This window comes from Diuraphis noxia, unplaced genomic scaffold, assembly GCF_037042655.1.
Source record: "Diuraphis noxia isolate RWA-SAM2 unplaced genomic scaffold, SU_Dnox_SAM2 contig0002, whole genome shotgun sequence".
NCBI classification, from domain to species: Eukaryota; Metazoa; Arthropoda; class Insecta; order Hemiptera; family Aphididae; genus Diuraphis; species Diuraphis noxia.
The window spans coordinates 5648418-5668792 of record NW_028301712.1 but is presented as its reverse complement, the minus strand read 5'-3'; the positions used below and the strand labels follow the sequence as shown (position 1 = coordinate 5668792).

Here is a 20375-nt window from a genome sequence, read left to right as displayed (position 1 = left end):
TCTTAGTCTTACAACTGGATAACATAGCAAATTTAAGCTTATCATATCACCATCACGTTTAGCTCCGTTAGTTAAAAATTAGAGTGAATCAACCTATTATGAAACTTGATGTTAAGAACATTTTCTATGTATATATGTGCATTTTTTTCGATAGTTCAATTTTTTAGTAAGTTATGCGTATATAAGACTAAATTAAAAATGCTCATAAAAACTCACTTAAAAACTAAATTATCGTAAAAAACCCACATACAAACACAGATAATGTTTTTACCAACAAGTTTCATAATAAAGGTTAGTTCACTTTAATTTTTAAACTAACGGAATTAAACGTAATCTGCTAGGCGTAAATTTGCCATGTTACGCACTTATAAGAGGTAAAACAGAGACAACAAGTATGTGTGTAGCGCCCGCCTCTTGAACAATTTTTAAAATTGGTTCCTAATAAGTAATAACAAATTACTTTATAGTTTCTTATTCATGCATACAAAATTGTATAACTAATAGCAACCCTATAATAAACAAAAATATATTTACATTAATTATTATTATTATATTCTCGGGTAATTTCAAAAAATTCAAAAAAAAATCATTTTTTTCAAAATTTTCTTCCGTAAAACCCCTCTGGTGATTACGATCAACTCAAAAAAAATTTGAGCCAAATCGACACAGCCGTTCTCAATATTGATGAATACTACACTATAACTATACCTACATTTTCCACGTCATTTGTATGTAAATAGATTTTCATTTGTAAGACTGAGACATAACAGAATACATGTCGTATAAGAGTGTTTAGAGGACACCGTCCACGCCAACATGGCCATATCGCCCCCACATCCATATGTGTTGTAAACTTCTCATAAATATAAATTTAAGTTTAGGTACATCGTAGAAAATGTGAGTTCAGCAGAATCAATTTCGTGTTAATAGTTTTAATTTAATTTTGGTGAGTTTAGGATACTGGATAAGGGATATTGTAGAGCTTTTATATCGGTATTTTAACTTTAAAGTGGGTAAAATCATGTAAAATAATACTATATAGCCATATAGGTATATTTTACAATTTTAAAATTGAAATACCATATAAGGTTTTTCTGAACATGCACTTGGTAAGTTTTACCAGTGCGGCTGTACCACTTGTACCTATCAAAACGCGGAGACAGTTACATAATTATAAATGCTCGGGCGACGATTAATTTTTAATATCGTTTGGTATTATTGTGTTGTGGCGTTGTCCGATGATAACATATTCCGGCACGTATAGTGATTTATAGGTGAAACGACTGTTGTCAAACAGACGTAACTATTTAATAATAATAATAATAAATAATGTTGTTATTATGATTAGGGCAAGCAGATGAACGTCCGTGAATTCGTAAATCGGTATCCGGCGCGGCATAATTCTTCGTTTACAACCTCTTTGGCGGTACGTGTTCGGTCGGCGGCTACGGAGTACAACCGTCGTCGTCGTGTCGTGGTCGTCGGTCCCGCGAACGGGTCAGCCTGGCCATTTTGGATTCTCCGTCAACGCAACTACCAACTTCGCGCCCGGTGCGCGCGCGCCGCCGCTATACACACGCACGCACAAATAAACACTCGCACACGCACGTTCACGCACACGCACCACAAATACACACACACGGACGCGGCGTCGAGTACTCGAGTCGTATCGGAGCACAAACGTACGGGGCCTGCGCGTGTGTGTGTGTGCGTGTGCCCGTGAGTGTGAGTGTGCGTACGGTTTCTTTTTCTCAGCACACGCGCGCGGGCACAATATTGTATACATATATCGACATAATAATATCATCGTACCGTTCCGCCGGCCGTCGAGTCGTTTGAACACCAAAAATAATAGTAATAAAAAAAATTCGTACAAATCTCCGTTCGAGACCGTTTCGTCGACGGCCGCGCGTCGTCACGCACACCGCCCCCGGGGTTGCCGCCGACGATCCTTTCCGAGACTACCCGCTCTGGTGACGGGAAATTCGACGGTAAAAAATCCCGCGACAACGATAACAACAATATAATTTTTTGCCGTACGGATTTTCACGTCTCACGACTCGCGCGTGCGCTCTCTCGGTCGCTCCGTCCATCGCATCACACCGTCGCCGCCGTCACCCCGCCGCTCTGTGGTTTGCCACTATCGTTCGGGACCTAACCGATTACTTTTGGGCCACCGTCGCCGTATGCGGAACATGCTAGCGGCGTTTAGCTGAGCACACGGCCCGTCGTCGAAAAATGTTATAGCAGGTACGTTGAGGGGGCTTTTGTTTTTATTTTATTTTTTTGGTGGAAAAAAATGCGTCCTCGCGACACGAAAACGTGACTGCCGTCCACGTCCCGCCGCCGCCCGCCGTCGACGTCTCGTGTAGGAGGCAACTGGCGTCGGCGGCGGAGGCATTCGGCATCGACGTCGGCAGGTACGTCATTGCGCGTTTCCCTTGACGGCCAAACTGTAAACGAGGCGGCTTTCGATCCGCCGCCGCCGTGCACCGTATTGAGGCCCCCGCACGTTTGATAATAAAAATAATGAATTACAATAATTATTGATGAACGTCGTCGCCGTCGTCGCCCTTATGCTGCTGAATCTGCTGATACTTATCATATCGTCGGCTTCTTGACCCGTCGCCGTCGTGCCGCGCCGAACACACGTATTCGCACACCTTATGGACTTACATGCTTTTCGTTCACCGTACTTTATTGGTGCGACGTTTTTACTTTAGACGGACCTTCCTTGGACATTCGCCGCGCAATTCGCTTTTCCTGGGTAAATTATTGTTCATCCTACATTCCTACCTATAGGTTTCGTTGTTGCTAAACAGAAAAACCCTCTCATTATATTATAATAAAAATATCACATTTATTATCACCAATAACCTAGAAAATCTTGTGCATTTCTATGTGCACTTAAAGTTTGTATGATGTAAGTAATCTGTAGTTGTCGCCGGCATATCGCTGTCGCGAGAATATCGTAAGGTATACCTACTCTAATATTTGCTGTGTGTTGCTTTTTGATTTTCTCGATCGCCCGTCACTGCCGATACCATCAGACACCGGCTGCGTGTTAAGTGCGACCGGAACAAAGTTTCGGACAGTTGCTAACAATCAAACCACCGTCAGGTTCATTAATCAAATGGCGCTGCCAAGTCGGGCGCGAGTTTATGCTGATGTAAATTCTCACAAACCCAGAGAATACTGGGATTATGAATCTTACACTGTAGAATGGGGGTAAGTCTTAAAATCATTTGTTTTATTACAATATAACACGTATCATTTTGAAAAGTTTTACCTATTTGAATTTAAAACGTGTCAATTCAATTGCATTTGCCAACTAGTTAAACTCTCCTTTAAACACTCATCTGAACAAGTGAATAGAATAGTTTGTTGGCGATTTTATTTATTCCTAATAATTAAGTTATGATAATTTAATAAAATTCTTACAAATTACATAATTTTATTATTTGACTTGACTATTAGTTATCTAAATGCTTATGGAATTAAATCAAACGTTTTTTTTTAATATTTGGCAGGCTTGAAATACAACCATATTCTATCCCATTAATTAACACATAATATCAATTTTGTTTGTTTCTGGTTCTTTACCAGGAGCACTAACCAGTTTTTGATTATATTTTTATTATGTTCTTAATTTTATTTCTAATTTTAATTGGTTATATTAATTATAACTACTGATTTTTTTTTTTAAATTAATAATTCAGTTTTAATATTTTTAACATACTAGAAAGTTTTATGCAATTTTGAATTCATGTGCCTCTTTGAAATTATTTAAAATTATATTTTCAATTGTTTCAGGCAACAAGATGACTATCAATTGGTACGAAAACTTGGTAGAGGTAAATACAGTGAAGTATTCGAAGCAATTGATGTAACTAATAGTGAAAAATGTGTTGTGAAAATATTAAAGGTAATTCACTATTTTAATAATGAACTGTATTTTTTACAATTATTATTACTTAAAATGTGATGTTTTTTAGCCCGTTAAAAAAAAGAAAATTAAAAGAGAAATAAAAATTCTTGAAAATTTGAGGGGTGGTACCAATATTATATCGCTGCAAGCAGTGGTTAAAGACCCTGTATCCCGTACACCTGCTCTTATATTTGAGCATGTTAACAATATGGACTTTAAACAACTCTACCAGACGCTGAATGACTATGATATTAGATTTTATCTTTATGAGTTGCTCAAGGTACTTGCATTTATTTATTTAATTATACAATATGTTATTGACAATTCAATTCAATTTATTTTACTCACAATAAATGTTGGGTTGATTACTCCATGCCAAATATTTAAACACAATACAGCCTAACAACATCTAATAATAATATTTGCAATAAATACAAACCAATAAAATAATGATATATTTTTATTGTAGGCATTGGACTATTGCCATAGTATGGGCATCATGCATCGTGATGTAAAGCCACACAATGTTATGATCGACCATGAAAACAGAAAGTTGCGATTAATTGATTGGGGTTTAGCAGAGTTTTATCATCCTGGTCAAGAATACAATGTCCGGGTTGCCTCCAGATATTTCAAGGGTCCAGAGTTACTCGCTGATTATCAGGTCTATATTTAAAAATTATTATAAGTTTTTAATTTTTAATGTTACATTTTTGTATCAAAATTTTAAATTGTTATTCTAGATGTATGATTACTCATTAGACATGTGGTCGCTAGGCTGCATGTTAGCTAGTATGATATTCAGAAAAGAGCCATTTTTCCATGGACATGACAATTACGATCAACTCGTACGTATTGCTAAGGTTCTAGGAACTGAAGAACTATTTGAATATTTAGACAAGTATCATGTTGAATTGGATCCAAGATTTTCCGATATTTTAGGAAGGTATATTTATGATAAATCACTATTTTTAAATTGAGTTATTTAATAGTTAAATTATTAAATAAATTAAACTTGGTACTTTTATTTATTTAAGGCATTCAAGAAAAAGATGGGAGCGTTTTGTGCATAGTGAAAATCAACACCTTGTAACACCAGAAGCTTTAGATTTCTTAGATAAACTTTTGCGTTATGATCATTTTGAACGGTTGACTGCTAGAGAAGCAATGGATCATCCATATTTTTGTAAGTACTTCATACATGCTAATTTTTCAAATGAGAATGATGATTATTAAATAATTTGAAATTCTTAATTATTTGGAGATATTCAATTCTAAAGAAATTTATGAGTTAAGTGTCTTCATTTAAATTAGAATAGTGATTGTGTATAAAGTTTTCAATCTGACTCATTTAAGATGGGTATGTCATGAATATGATTTTTTTTACTAACTGGTTCTTCAAAAACATAACCCTTTCACTGCTCTAGATTTTCTATTATGTTCATGTATTTTATATTATCATTTGCCGGTAACATTGCAACTTAATTCACCCAGGCTCTTAGTTTTTAATCTTAAATAATTCAAAGCGTATCTAAGGTGTTTTCACAGGGGATAAAAAGATTAATATACATATTCAGTATATAGTACTATTTACATTAATACATGTTGTGTACAAACTATGTTCTCGGGGGGGGGGGGGGGGGGGATATATGATTCCTATTCCCCTGTAGATATACCACTAATACACTTAAGATTATGTAACTTCATCTTAAAAAACCATAAAAATGTGTAACAAATAAATATATAACATATTTGTTATTTATATTTTTGATTGTACCTAATTATTATATAACAAACCTGAAAATTAAACCAACAGTTTTAGATACAATAATTAAATATTTAGTAAATACTTCTTGTTATCGTCTCTATAAGTGTTTCTGAATTAGTTTGCTGCAAACAGGGATGTGCTGAAAAATTATTGAAAATATTATAGTATGTAGAAAACTACTGAATTTTTATCATATAATGCCCAAGAGTGCCGTGAGTAAAAAAGATTGGAGAACCATCCAACCAACCATTGCTCTATTTCATAAACCAAATATGTTGATTGGTTAAATCAATTAAACATTTTTGAAAAACCTTTTGTTTAAGATATATTCAACTTATGTAATTTGTTAATTTTTCACTGCTGTACAATTTATGCTCTACAACTACCTGAGCAAGTTAAAAATAATATGAGCTAGGGTTTTATAAAATTGTGTGGTTATCAGCAAATGATAATATTATATAATAAAGGAATATAATAATAAATATGAAGCAGTAAAAGAATTAAAAGTAATATCAAATTGCAAATTTTATGAATCAAAACAATGCAACCTTAACAACAAAATATTCAAAATATATTTCACTTTTTATCAAATAATTAATTTTTAAATGTATGTTATAGATCCAGTCGTAAAAGAGCAGTCTCGAATTAATTTGGGCACATCATCTGTATCTCCAACACCAATAACAGGTAATTAATAATTCTAAATTAAAATAATTTTAAATAAATGTAGTATTCATTTAAACTGTTATTATTTAACTTTTTACCATTGATAACTTGTAAAATATATTTACCTGTCATGTTAGATAATATGAAATTGTTCAATATTTGTTTTATAATGAAATTTAAATTACAATTTGTACCAATTACTACTATAATTTATGATCATGTATTTATTAAATAAATTATCTACTTTGTAAATTATAATACAATAACACTATAATTAAGTCTTAATTAGGCTTCTTAAATTATTTAAATTAATGATTAAAAATTGAATTCACTGAATGTTCTACTAAAAATATTGATAAATATATTTCGTTCTTCAATTTTGGTAACTTTACTCAATATGCAATACTGTCATATACCATAACACAAGTTAAACAATTAAACAATATTCAAAGTCCCATCAAAATGTATTTTATTATAAAATGTATCAATTTTAGATAGTTAGGTATATCAAATTACTATTCACACTGTTAAAATAAGTTATTTACAATGTATATTTTAAATTGTAAGTTACTTATAGATTATTTGGTTATCATTTTGAAAAATGTGATATTTTTATAAATTATATTAAATTATTAAACCTAAGGTGTTCTGTACTTCAAGTATATTGTATTTCTCTTTAATGCCCTTGTTATTTTAGACAATTAAATATTAAATTTTTTTCATAATATATACAATTTTAAAAGTAATGGTTGACTTTTATAAGATATCAGATTTTAATTTTTAACTATAATTTGAAGTATTTTAATGTTCTCTGAAGGCAAAAATGATATTAGAGTTTTTCTGTTTTAAAACTTAAAACATAAATATGTATACCTATTTATTCATTTTTAAATGTGTTCACTCTTATTTTATTAAGCAAATGTACAAAGACTTAAAGACTTTTGTATTAATGATTCTTAAATGTTTTTTTTTTTTTACTATTTAAATTACTAAATAAAGTTATTTTCCTATAAAATTTGTTCATAGATGTTATGGAAACTTAAAATAACAGTTTAAAGTTAAAAACAATGTTTACATATACTGCATGTAAATGCATTAATGTGTTATAAATATTATGTAATAACCAATAAGAATATTATTTCTATTCAAAATTCAATTTAGAAAACAAAAACCATGATATATATATTAATATTTTTTTTTTAATGTTTAATAATTAAAATATATTTAATTTTATTAAATTTTGATAATTATCAGTGAAAAACAAATTTAATGGCTTTAAAAAAATGATAAATATCCTTACAACTGTTAATTTTAAACTTTTAGCCAGGTGAAGTGCCTCTTAAATTTTAAATTTAATAAAATCTATTAAAAGCATATTTTTTTATGAAATATACTAATGTTGATTTTAGATAAAAGTGTTTATTATTTTAGTTATAAAAATCGCACTTTTTTTTAGCAGGTGGAAATGGCATAACTTCTCCAAATGCTGTTGGCGTTCTACAGTGAGTTCCTCGATGTGACAATGCTGCTTTTTTTGCTTTGGACAAAGTTAATGAAAAAAAAAAAAACTTATAAAAAAATCAACACCTTTTTCTCAGGAATATCACACTCAAAAACAATTTTGTTTTTTATTTTTTACTTGTATTATTTCTATTAAAAAAGGTTATTATTTAATGTTTAGGTCTTTTGTGTATAAAACAGTAATATTTTTCATGCTGCAACTATGCAAAAAATGTATTTGTTGTACATATTCCTACCCACCACACTCGATTATGAAAAACTAAACTGACGACAATTATTAATATTCTATTATTGTTTATACATCTGTGGTGATAACAATTTAAAAATACTAGCCAATCAGCTCCTCCTGCTCTTCTATGTAATTTATTTATATAACACATTGTGTTTGTTGCCTTGTTACATGAATAAAATTATATATATATATATATAATATAAATATATATATTTTACAAAATGAATAATGTAAATAGATAGCTATGATTATAACAATAAATTACTTCAAAAATTAAAATTAAAAATATCCTTTTTTCATTTGGTCAATAGTGTTTATTTAATTTTAATTTTTAGATTTAAAATGTTTAAATTATTTCTCATGTATTTTATAAGTAGTTTTTGTATTTAAAAAAAGTATATATATATATATATAATACCAAATGTTCACGGGTAATCGACAGGAATTTCTTTAACATTTAAATACTTTGATTAACATTTTTTCCTAATTCACTGAAAATATGTTTTTGTTACAACCAATACTTGTTGTGGCTTAATATATTTATTGCCACTTATAAGTTTTGTTTTTCATAATAAAATAAACCAAATATATGTTGTATAGATTAATATTTGTATATATCCATGTTTTAATCCTCACAATAACATTTTAGTTGCTTATTCTTTGTACATTGTTAACTCTGTGCTTCCGAATTCAAATATGCCCAATCAGCATATTTTATGTCCTTATAGGACCAAGATATTTATTTTAAAAAATGTATTTTTTATATTTTTGTACTCTAAAAATATTAATGATGAGTTCATTTTATGGTTTAATAATGATTTAAACAAACTAATAAATTAGAGTGCCTAAATGTTGACAAACTACAATATTATTTTTATTTTTCAAAAGTATTAAGATACTATTAATTAAGTTGAAATTGAATGGACCAGTAAATAAAATAATTGTATTAACTATATTGTTAATATTATGGTTTATGCATTTTATGCATGATATTTTTATAATCATTTTAGTGTACTCAAGCATAATTCTCAAGTTTTTATCTATAATAGTATATTATACTATTTACAATACAATTAATAACAAAAAGTTACCTGTACTACTCAAATAATAAATAGCTATTGGTAGAAATTTTAGTTTCAATGTGATGACTTCACAATTTCCAAGTAGCTTCTCTACAATATGTTCATTTATTTGGTTTTGTATGAATACATTGTGTATTTATATTGAATCAATGAGCTGAGCATTTTGAATTGCTATTTGAAGTGAATTGCACTTCTCAATAATACAGAAACGTATTGTGAATAATGTTGAAAATAATTGATAGGAGAGCTGGAGGGTAAACATTGGTAAGGTACAATTTTTATGCACAATATAGTTGTAAGCAATATTATAAGAGTGTATATTATGCACAATTAATATGGGTTTTCAAACCATTTTGATTATAAATATTTAAACTAGATAATATAAAAAAATTGTCAAACCTATTTACCAGATGGCTTGGCAGCAAAAGACTTGATCCACCGATCTGTTAGCGGTCTACATTTGGCCTAAGTAGGTATAACGTTGTCGTAACTACAAACCCCCCGAGGGAGGGATCCACCAGATATGACACCGAAATCATACACTTTTGTGTATTACATTTATATATAACAATTTAAGTACGTATGTTAATGTATGTACAATTTAAGTAGGTAGGTGTATTGTCTATTATCGTAATTGCGTTCTGGCCGAATTTGTTTTACGAAAACTTTTGTTATTTCCTCTACGGTCAAATTTTTTTTCATTATGCGTGTTTATTAAAGCAGTTGACTAAAATTGGCTGTCTCCAAAGTTATTGTCTGCGTATAGCTGATTTCACAGAATCCTCGGATTCGTGAAATTGACTGTGATCTTCCTATGTTGTTTTGACGGTAGCTGAATTGCTTATTACACTGTATACCGGTATGTTAGTTTCTAAAAATTCTTTAAATCTTTACTACATAATATATAACTGATGTTTTCCAATAGCCAAGAGGTATATAATATATATTAACATTATAATACAAGTATGACATTTATAGGATTCCGAAGCCAGTTATACCGTCCTCACACCGTGTACCTATTTTATGACATTATACTAACCTTCCTAGCTGAGTATTATAAGAATACAATGTATGTAGGCCCAACAAATACGACTTGAGATTGTCATCATCGTTTTCATGAATTCTTGTAGTATATGTTACAAATTAATTATATTTATATTAATTATAAAATAAAAGTTGTATACGTCTTGGTTGCATACAAAATGATAGTAAAAAACACAAGGGTGTATTTTAAGGGGTCATTCGTGATTCGTCCCCTCCCACCATCACTCATATTTTTTCTATAATATAATACATTGATTTAATTAAGACAATTTCCGTTTGATAAATATCGTAAATCGTAATGATATCGTACTTAACATAATAAGATTTTTATGCCTGCCTGCGTATTTGAGTATTTTTAAGAGCTAGAAGATCCTACACCAAACATTAGGTAATCATAATAATTGACCGTATTATCTGTTTTCATATTCTATTACTATTTACTTGCTAATATTGGCCTAAAATATATTTTTGTAGATTGAAAACATGGTTACGTTCCAGAATAGGCCAAAATCACTTAACAGGTTTGGCTTTTCTGCATGTTCACAGGCATATTGTTATATCAGTTGATGTTATAAAAGACAAATTTTCTAAACTGAAGAAAAGGAAAATTGAATTTGTTGTTTGAGAATTTCAGTATTTGACTACCTACTAACCTTTATGTTGGTATATTATATTTGCTATATATAATTATATATATTAAATCAATATCTAATAATTAAATCTGGTACTCATATTAGTTTTGCCCCCCCTCCCATGGTCTTGACCCAAATACGCCCTTGGTATAACGTCTTCAATAATTTTTTGTTTTTGCTTTTTAACGATGTCTTTAATATAATGCACCATGCGTGGCATTAAATTAACAATAGTTTTAAAATATTCCCAGTAGGGGCAATAGCTCCTTTGTTCCCCCCCCTGCGGGCGCCGTGGCTACTGTGAACTATATAGGTACCTACACTCAACTACCAATAATGCCAATGGACATATAGATGCCGAGGATTATTTTTTTTAAAAATTCGATTACCAATATTTCACAACGCATATCGCATAGCAATGTATGTTATTAATTTTTAAACGTAGATTATTTTTTTTTTTTGATTTATTTGAAAATTACTGGTGTTTTTATAAAAAACAAAAAACTCAACGACGCGCGGGATACGTTCTTCACAATGCAATCAATGCATTATTGTACAATTATAGAATTTTGATGGCTCTACACCGAACAGAACGAGCGAAGTTACCTCGCAACTATCGCGAAAACCCGTTTTTACTACGTGTAGTAGTGCGTTTAGAGAAATGTAAAATAAATAATGATTAATCATTAATGAGATATTATTTTCTGGTGGGCACCGACGAGCGGTGTATCGTGGAAAATATTTACTAATTATTTAGTTGATTTCTCTCACCACCGACTGTGTTACCCGAAATACCGACGGCCGCCACGTGTCACAAAATTCACGACGGATTGTAAGAGCCGTAACCCGAATAAAATCGCCATGTACACAATTAATGAAAACAACAATTCGCAATGGAATCGTAAAATTATAATATAATATAATTCTATAATCAATAGTAGTGCATATAATACTAAATATGAGTATATTATGTACTGAATTTAAAATTTTATAAATTCATTATCGTTAGTTCGTTATAATTTATTGTTACTATGTAGGTATTAGTTGTTACTTATTTATTTTAAAACTAGTAACTGACATTAATAAGGTATCTATTTGTATAAATGGGCGCAACCAGGGCCGTAGCTGGAACAAATTTTCGGGGGGGAGGGGGGGGGTAATTCAAACAATATTTTCATTTTAAGTAATTAAAAAAAAAATCACATTTTACTACGTTAATGCATTATAATTATTTTAAAGTAAATTTATATTATATACAATATACAATATTATATGTTTAATTTATTAGTTGTAAAATATTTCGGGGAGTTGAACCCCTACCCCCCCCATATACGGCCTTGGGCGCAACACCCATATTTGTTGTCTTAAAGCCGCTTTTATTCAGTTAGCTTGAAAATTAGAGTGAACAGACCTGATATGAAACTCGATGGTAAGAACTTATAAGAATATTATCTGTGTTTCGGTGGAAGTATTTTTACGATAATTCGGTTTTTAAGTGATAATTATGAGCATTTTTACTGTACAATTTATCATAACTTACTTAAAAACTGAATTATCGTAAAAAAATTGCAGCAATACACAGATAACGTTATTCTTACCATCAATATAGTTTCATATTAGGCCGATTCACTCTAATTTTTAAACTAACGGAATAAAACGTGAATTGTTGAGCGGAAATTTGTTTTGTTACGCGTTTGTAAGACTACTGAGACAACAAATACGGATGTGGCGTCCTCTTAAGTCGTTCACATCACGAGCAGAAGAAGCTATACAATAGATGGATCAATTTCCAAGACCATCATTTGAAGTTTCCATTACTTCAAAGAGTTCAAAGCAGACATGATGGTTTTTTTTTTTTACAAAGATTTTTGTAAGGGAAGACGAAAAAAATGAAAGTAAACAATGTTTTTTATCAACTATATGTTACAATGTTACATATATTATTATTTTTTTTAAATGGGATCGTGATCAACCGTTGTGCAATTTTGTGCTACGTAATGACATATGCGACAAAAAAAAAAAATTAAAAAATAGTTTTAAAAATATAATAGGTATAGGAGGTTAGGTTAGGAGAGAATAATTAATATTTATAAATTTAAAATAAATAAAAAGCAGTTAAAAGTTTAAAACCGCTAAACAGAATTTTAATATGTATTTTTATATTGATCATTTAGAAATGACATATTCAAATATTGTAGGAAAAAACGGTCTAACATATTTTCCAAGTTTATTCGGAGAATAGTTATTCATACTAAAACAAAAACCCCGCTAAATATAATCATTTATACAAAAAAAAAATTATGATTGTCTCATGTGTTTGTTTTGTTTTTGTTTTATAAAGAGTTTTTGCTGAAGTAGTGAAGTGTTGAGTACATTTATATGATGTGCATGACAACAAAGTGAAAAGGTGTAAAAAAGAGTTATAGATACATTTTGTGGAGCGAAAGAAAATATAATTCAACTAGCTAAAATATGTGACAAAGGTATTATAATTGCTTAAAAAAAAATAAAATACCTTTTTCGTGAAAATGTTATGTTCACTTTATTGCATTAATCGATCTCCAATGGCGTGTAATGTGTTTTAAATGGCTTGTAGTAATTTTAATATTTTGTGTTTAAAGTATGTCAGTAGGTATGTACCTATAATTACTGTTGATATTGACCTAAAATGCCGAACAAATTTAATTGGCCAAACACAATGCTATACAGGGCGTCAGGACGATTCACCAAACATGCTCACCGCCTTTTTTTAATTTAATAATGATTCATTATTAATGAAGTTAATCAAAATCTGATCTTTAAATATACTCAAAGACATATTTTATAAACCTAAACCATGATGAACCTTTATTTATCCTTAGAACACAAAGTTAAATTACTCAAAAACTATTCATTATAATTTTGATTTCAATACGTCAAAATTCTCAACAAAAAAATGTCCGCTAAATAATTTACAAAATTGAGATTCTAATTTGAAAAATAATAGTTTGTATCGCCACAGGACACTCCTTAAGTCAGTGGTGTCCAACGCCGCGGCCCTCGCTTAAGTTTAAAAACCATTAATTAATTGTATATAAGTATAATATATTAATATTACGAGAAAAAAAATTATATATACAAATATTTCTGCTTATTATTCGCTATTATGAAATTACAAAAAAATATGTATATAGTTGTATTATAGAATATAATTTAATCATTAAATTTGAATGTATTATTTAAAAAAAATAAAGTATGTGGCCCAGTCTTCACAAAAGGTTTGACATCCCTGCCTTAAGTGGTACAAAAAATCTCAAGAATTTGAAAATATGGTCTTCGAGTATATATTTTAAGATTCCAAAAATCAGATTTTAAATAACTTCATTATTAAAGGAAAAAGGGGGTGAGCAAGTTCATTTTGTTAACCAATATATATTTGAAAAAAAATTTTTGGGAGCCAATTTAAAGGTACTTATTAAGGGTAAAATATTGATTACCTGTATTGCAGGGGAGCCAATTCAATTGCTCCGTCACGGCCCCCGCAATGTCCGGTCAATGGGCCGTATATCATTTGCGCATCGTCTGTTTACCTGTCCCAAAATGTCGTACGTCGTTTACGCATCGTCAGCATTCAGCGGTTGATTATAGTTTGCGCATTGCCTGTTTACCAGCACCAAATTAACTTACTTATATCAAATGCGCGTCAATATTCCAAACAATAGAAGTGCATAAAAAAATGTCATTACGTGATGTATAGTATTATATAGATAGTAAATCATTTAATATTTTAAAAACAATTAATATACTCAAACATTTAAAGTTTAACTTTTGACAAAATTATGTATAATAATATACATATAATAAATATATTTGTATAATATTCGCTAAAATTAAAAAAATACATTAGGATCTACAATTTTCATTTAACATATTTTTAGTTTACTATATTATTGGGATTAGTTTTCTTCGGGAATGCAGATTGTCAGACTTGATTTTTTAACTTCCTTGAAATTTACTTGAGTAATTGAGTATCTTATAAGTTGAGAAAGGATAAATATAACCAAATAATTTAACGGTAAAAAAATATGTTTACCTACATACTTAATTAATTTTGTAGTATCTTAAATTTTGAAAATAGTATATTGGAAACAACATTTTTATCATTGTTTTCATTTGCCATTTTAACGGGAGTTATAAAATTATGCGATTTCATTATTTATCTCTCAAGCCATCTGGCTAAGTATATATTTGTAGTAAATACAGATAGTTTTAGTTCTTAATAATAATTAGTGTGCCAGAATGGAAAATCTGAATGTATGCAACTTATAAGTACTTCTGAACAAATAAAATTAGATTTTAGATTTTGAGCGAATCGAGGAATGTATTGATTTTACCATGATGTGTGTGTGTTTTTTTTTTTTTAATTTTTGTTTTGTGTCTGTCATCACGGTTTGGGGTAGAAAAAGTGCTTCGACTTTCGACTTCAGTACTTCGTTTGATCAGAAAGTGAATCTAGTTGGTACTTTGGGGGGAGGTCAAATGTGAAAATTCTCAATATTTTTCTAAATAATCGGGATAAATAAACTAAAAATTAAGGGAAAAACGGAAACTTTATGCACAATCAGTTTTCGACAAAATTGATTTTTGTTTTTGAGGTAACTTTAAAACTAATAACCATAGATACATGAAATTTCCACAGAATGTTCATATAAGTATATTCTATTCACCATGCAATTTAAAAAAATTTCGACCTAAGTTGAACTATTTATAGACATATGAAATTTTCGATCACTATTAGTTTTTTTTTTAATTAATATCGATAAAAATTTATTTGTGAGTAGAAAATCTTGAAAATTGAATACAAGGTTCCTAATATATTTTTACAATAGCAGTTGAAAAATAAAATAAATTCATTGTTACAGTTTTTTTTTATAATCATTCAAAGTTTGAATTTTGACAAAATATGTAGGAATCACGAAAATTCACAAATTATTTTAAGCTAGAAATCCATAAATAAATTTCTTTTTAAATCAAAAATTTGAAAATTTAATACAAGATTCATTACAAGTTTGACAATCTTTATCACACAAAAAAATGTTCACCAGAAATTCAAATTAAATTTTTATGAGCGTTTGAAATTTAAATTTTTACAACATTGGATTTTCACTAGATTTCTCATTTAGCGATTTTCTTATTTTGGTGTAACTCTAAGACAAATGAACGCAGATACTTGAAATTTTCACTCAATGTTTATAAAGGCATTTTCTATATTTGATAAAATTTTCAAACTATTTTAATTTATTTTGAGCTGTTTACTAACATTTTAATTTTTCAACTTTTTAGTTTTTTTCTTTCTATAAACATCGATAAAAATGTATTCATTGGGTAGAAAAGCTTGAAAATTTAATATAAGTCTCCTAACACATGGTTACAATAGCAGTTGAAAAATACATAAGCACGATTTTTTTATAAGCATTTAAAGTTCAAATTTTGACTAAATACGTAAAAATTACGGCAATGTTCAAATTATCTTAGATAGAAATTCATAAAAAATTTTCTTTGGTTGGGTCTAAGTAGATAGTAATAAATTGTTATCAGGTTTGTATTAAGAGAAATGCGCTCAAAGGACAATGAATTTCACACTATGTATATATAGTACCTTCATTTTCCGCGGAGTCAAAAGAAAAATAGTATAAAATTATAATATATGACAATATTGAATATATCACTATACTTATATTAGGTAATCGTTATGTACTGATTGTGTTATTAATTTAAAAAATTATATATAAGGAACGCGATAAAAATTATGTCAGATAACTCGTGTGTTATTTAAATAAAAATATTCAATGTAACAAGTAACGTAATTGTATTTGGTTTAAAAAGTAATTTACTCAACACTGATATTAGATGATTGCAACTAAAGCGCTTTAAATCAATCGTAGAAACAAATTTAAAGATGTCCTATAGGGGTGGCAAAAAAGTTATCAAGTGGCAATAATAGTTTGAAACCGTATATTTTATGTATTATATAGTGTTAGCCCTAATTTATTTTATATACGATAACAATTTACAAATATGCATATTTTATTTGACTAAAGCTTAGGTTTTGTTAATCGACTTCGTGGGATCTGATGATTAAATAAACGGATATTAGTGTTAGTGATACTAAGTATAGATTTAAATTTTTGACCACACGAAAATTGTGTTTTGAACTAATAATTGTTCAAACATGCATCGTGTTGTCTGTTTGAACATATGTGTTACAGTAACTAGCAACTGTCATTACAGGCATAATAACTGCAGGGAGTCTGTGCAGGTAACATCAAAACCTTGGTCATCTGTTTAATGTTTTACTAACGAATAATTGACGTGGATTTTTTTTTCGTACCGGTGTACAATTATAAGCATTTCAAACTATTCAACTAACCAAACAATTTATTCAAAGTTTTTAACACTTGTATACCTATTAGTATATAATTTAGTACCAACCATATTACGAGGTTAAAATAATATGTGGATTACAATATGCACTGATCCGCTGGTTTAAAATTAAATATATATTATTTTTCGATTTTCGCACAACATTACATTGAATATTAAACAATGAATGGAAAAAAAGGTTGTATCACGTAAGATTTGGCATATTTTACGGACACTAAAGAGCACGGGGTCAGCTATGGTATTATATTATTTAGGTATCTATCAATGGCGGTCCTACGGGGGGATGGGTGGATCGCCCCCCTTGGTTAAATATAAAATATAAAATTATTACATGAAATAAATATTTTTATATGACTTCTATTTTTGAGTACTTATTGTACTTAATGTGAAAAATATTTCGCCCCCCCCCCTCCTGGAATCGGTAAAGGACCGCCACTGGTATCTATGTAGATGTTTAAATAATTGCACCCAGGGTCGGGTTTAAGGTTGTGGGGGTCGCCGGGCCCACATAAGATTGAAATATAAGATTTTTTAGTTGATCTACATGCTTTAAAACTTAAACTTTAAAATTATATTATTGATGGGGTATTCTCTCATCATGCTATTAATTTCTTGTCTAAAATAGGATATTTTTTTGCAAATTACTAGAAAAATTAAAAAAAAAGGTAATTATTTTGTAGGGCCTCTTATTAATTGAATCTTGTGGAGACCCCGCCCCCCCCTAAATTCGGCCCTGATTGCACCTCATTTGACATAACTTCTGCAGGTATTAGGTGTCATTCTTTTTAGTATGACGAATTCATAAATAGCTTAACGTGGATTCTATATAGGTACCATAAAATATATTTTTTTTTTTTCGAATTTCTCATTTAAAAAAAATTATAATATAATTAATTAGATTTATAGTTAATAGCATATTTTTTTTAAACATTATCCTGTTAATCCAACAATTAATTATATAATATAATTCTTTAAAAGTTTTACGCCTAATAGTAAACGAACATGTTTAGAAGATATCCATCATACAGGACATTGGTAGTGTATAATGGTACAATACGTAAAAAAATATATATATTGAAAGAACATTTTCTGAGAAGACTATATGGCTTCAGATTTTGAGACACTGATTCCCAAAATGTTGAGTGCGATACGCAAAAACAATGCAATTGTTATTAGACTTCAACAAGAAATCATTTTATCATATTCAATCGAAAAAAACTCAACGAAGACATAGGCGAAACGAGGGGAGTCGTTTTTGAGCTCGGGACGTTGCGCCGTCAATAATTATGAGCCCAATTATTTTTTAGTTCATCTAGTATACAATTTATTTCTGCAGATAATATCGCTTACCTATGTGCGTTTTGAGATTTAAAAAAAAAATAAATGAAATTATTTGGGAAAACATAACGCTGCGTACAAACTTCGACACGACCACGACAGCCTAATAATAATAATAATAATAATAATAAATACAATAGAGGCCTGCGTGTGTAGTACACGCGTTATTGTATCGACTAACCCCTCGTTTGTGTCTTCCGAAATAAACAATTATTATTGTTTGTTACGTGCATACATCGTCGACGACTCGCCGCGGCGCCGTGGTGGCCGCCACGTGACCGTGCAGGCTGTGCTTTTGACAGCCGTTCGTGCACACACGCACATCCCGCCAACGTTATTACAACATTTTACATCAAGTTATATAACATAATAATATTATCATCGGGTCCGGCGCACTTACCTACCCATAATGTTACGTTCAAAGCAACTTCACAGTATGTATCTATAAATTATTATTGTGTTATCGACGTCTGTTGTTTGTATAGCGTTAATGTGTTATACTCAGTACCTATATACGCTGTATATTATGCTGCTACGATAATATAATACGTACAACTATTTAACTATATAATATGTCTAAAATACAAAAAATAATAATAATATATGTTTCGATTATACCGCAGGGTAATATTCAACATACCTAGTCGGAATTTTAATTAGAAAAAAAAACTAAGGGTACTTAAGCTATGCATTATCTCATTTTAGTTTTTTTTTTTTTTTTTTTGAGGAGAAGTTTTTGATAAAAAAAAACACGAACATTATTCGAGGATGCTGATTTTAAAATTGAAGGTGCTAATACACTCCAAGCCTCCCACTATTGGCGTCTATGGTATTCAATATGTACGGCGTGTAAGCATAGGTGTAATTAGGAATTTTGTTTGGGGGGGGGGATTATATAGAAAAATTTGTAAGCCTCAATCTATAACCTACACCACTAAATATAAAACGTTAGCAGTAAAATAAAAGTTTTTTGGGGGGAGGATCTATCCCTCTCATCACCCCGTATTACACCCCTGCGTGCAAGTTTACAAGGAATAAAATAAAAAATGTACATAAATTATTTGATAAAAGCTATAGTAAACGCCAACGTGACTGATTCAAGCGTGGCGCTGAGACAAAACTCTGTACTACACAATAATAATATGGTGTCTCAGAGACAGAAAATTATGCTAATAAACCGTATGAAAAAAATTGATAATATTATATGATAAGGAAATAATTTAAGAAATTTACTCATATTAGCAAATTCTAAAAATTAAACTTCTTGACTTAGATAAGTCTTTTTACAATCAAATTTGTTTTTATTATCAAATATACAATGAATACAATAATAATTCACAAATAGGGTATTTTGAATTTATCCAAACAATTTTTTTTATCAATTTTTAAGATTTTTATTTTCAGTATTAAAAAATAAAAACAAAAAAAATCATAAGTACTAAAAACATGGCGCAAGCAGTGTCCACGAGTTATACAGAAAAAAAATTTTTAATATTGAATACAACAAAAGTCATTCCTGAAAAATAATAGAAACAGTAAATAACTACGAAAACAAAATAACCATTGTCTGCAGGATATCTGGACACAGCAACATAGAAGGTAATGAAAAAGCAGATTACCTAGCAAAAGAAGCAGCCAACAACGTGATGACAAAAATAAGCGAAATACTCTGCACCTATGAAGACAAGCTAAGATGTATTAATTCTGCAATTAAAGAAAAATAGTCATTCAAACGGAGAAG

General features: G+C 29.8%; 1 protein-coding gene across 4 annotated transcripts; it reads left to right on the top strand.

Annotated features, from left to right (window-relative positions):
- Positions 1 to 1627: 1627 nt before the first annotated feature.
- On the top strand, positions 1628 to 8036 carry CkIIalpha (casein kinase II subunit alpha). 4 transcript variants are annotated; one of them, XM_089219640.1, is made up of 9 exons: positions 1628 to 2250; positions 3051 to 3228; positions 3814 to 3925; positions 3996 to 4208; positions 4398 to 4592; positions 4672 to 4874; positions 4966 to 5114; positions 6315 to 6383; positions 7819 to 8036. In XM_089219640.1, exons 2-9 carry the CDS (start codon positions 3134 to 3136, stop codon positions 7866 to 7868), a joined length of 1086 nt encoding a protein of 361 aa, XP_089075766.1. In that variant the 5' UTR covers positions 1628 to 2250; positions 3051 to 3133; the 3' UTR covers positions 7869 to 8036. The 4 variants fall into 4 exon arrangements, with proteins under 4 accessions (XP_089075766.1, XP_089075765.1, XP_089075764.1 ...); XM_089219639.1 differs by lacking the exon at positions 1628 to 2250 and adding an exon at positions 2381 to 2767 and having other exon boundaries at positions 7822 to 8036; XM_089219638.1 differs by lacking the exon at positions 1628 to 2250 and adding an exon at positions 2395 to 2767.
- Positions 8037 to 20375: the final 12339 nt, after the last annotated feature.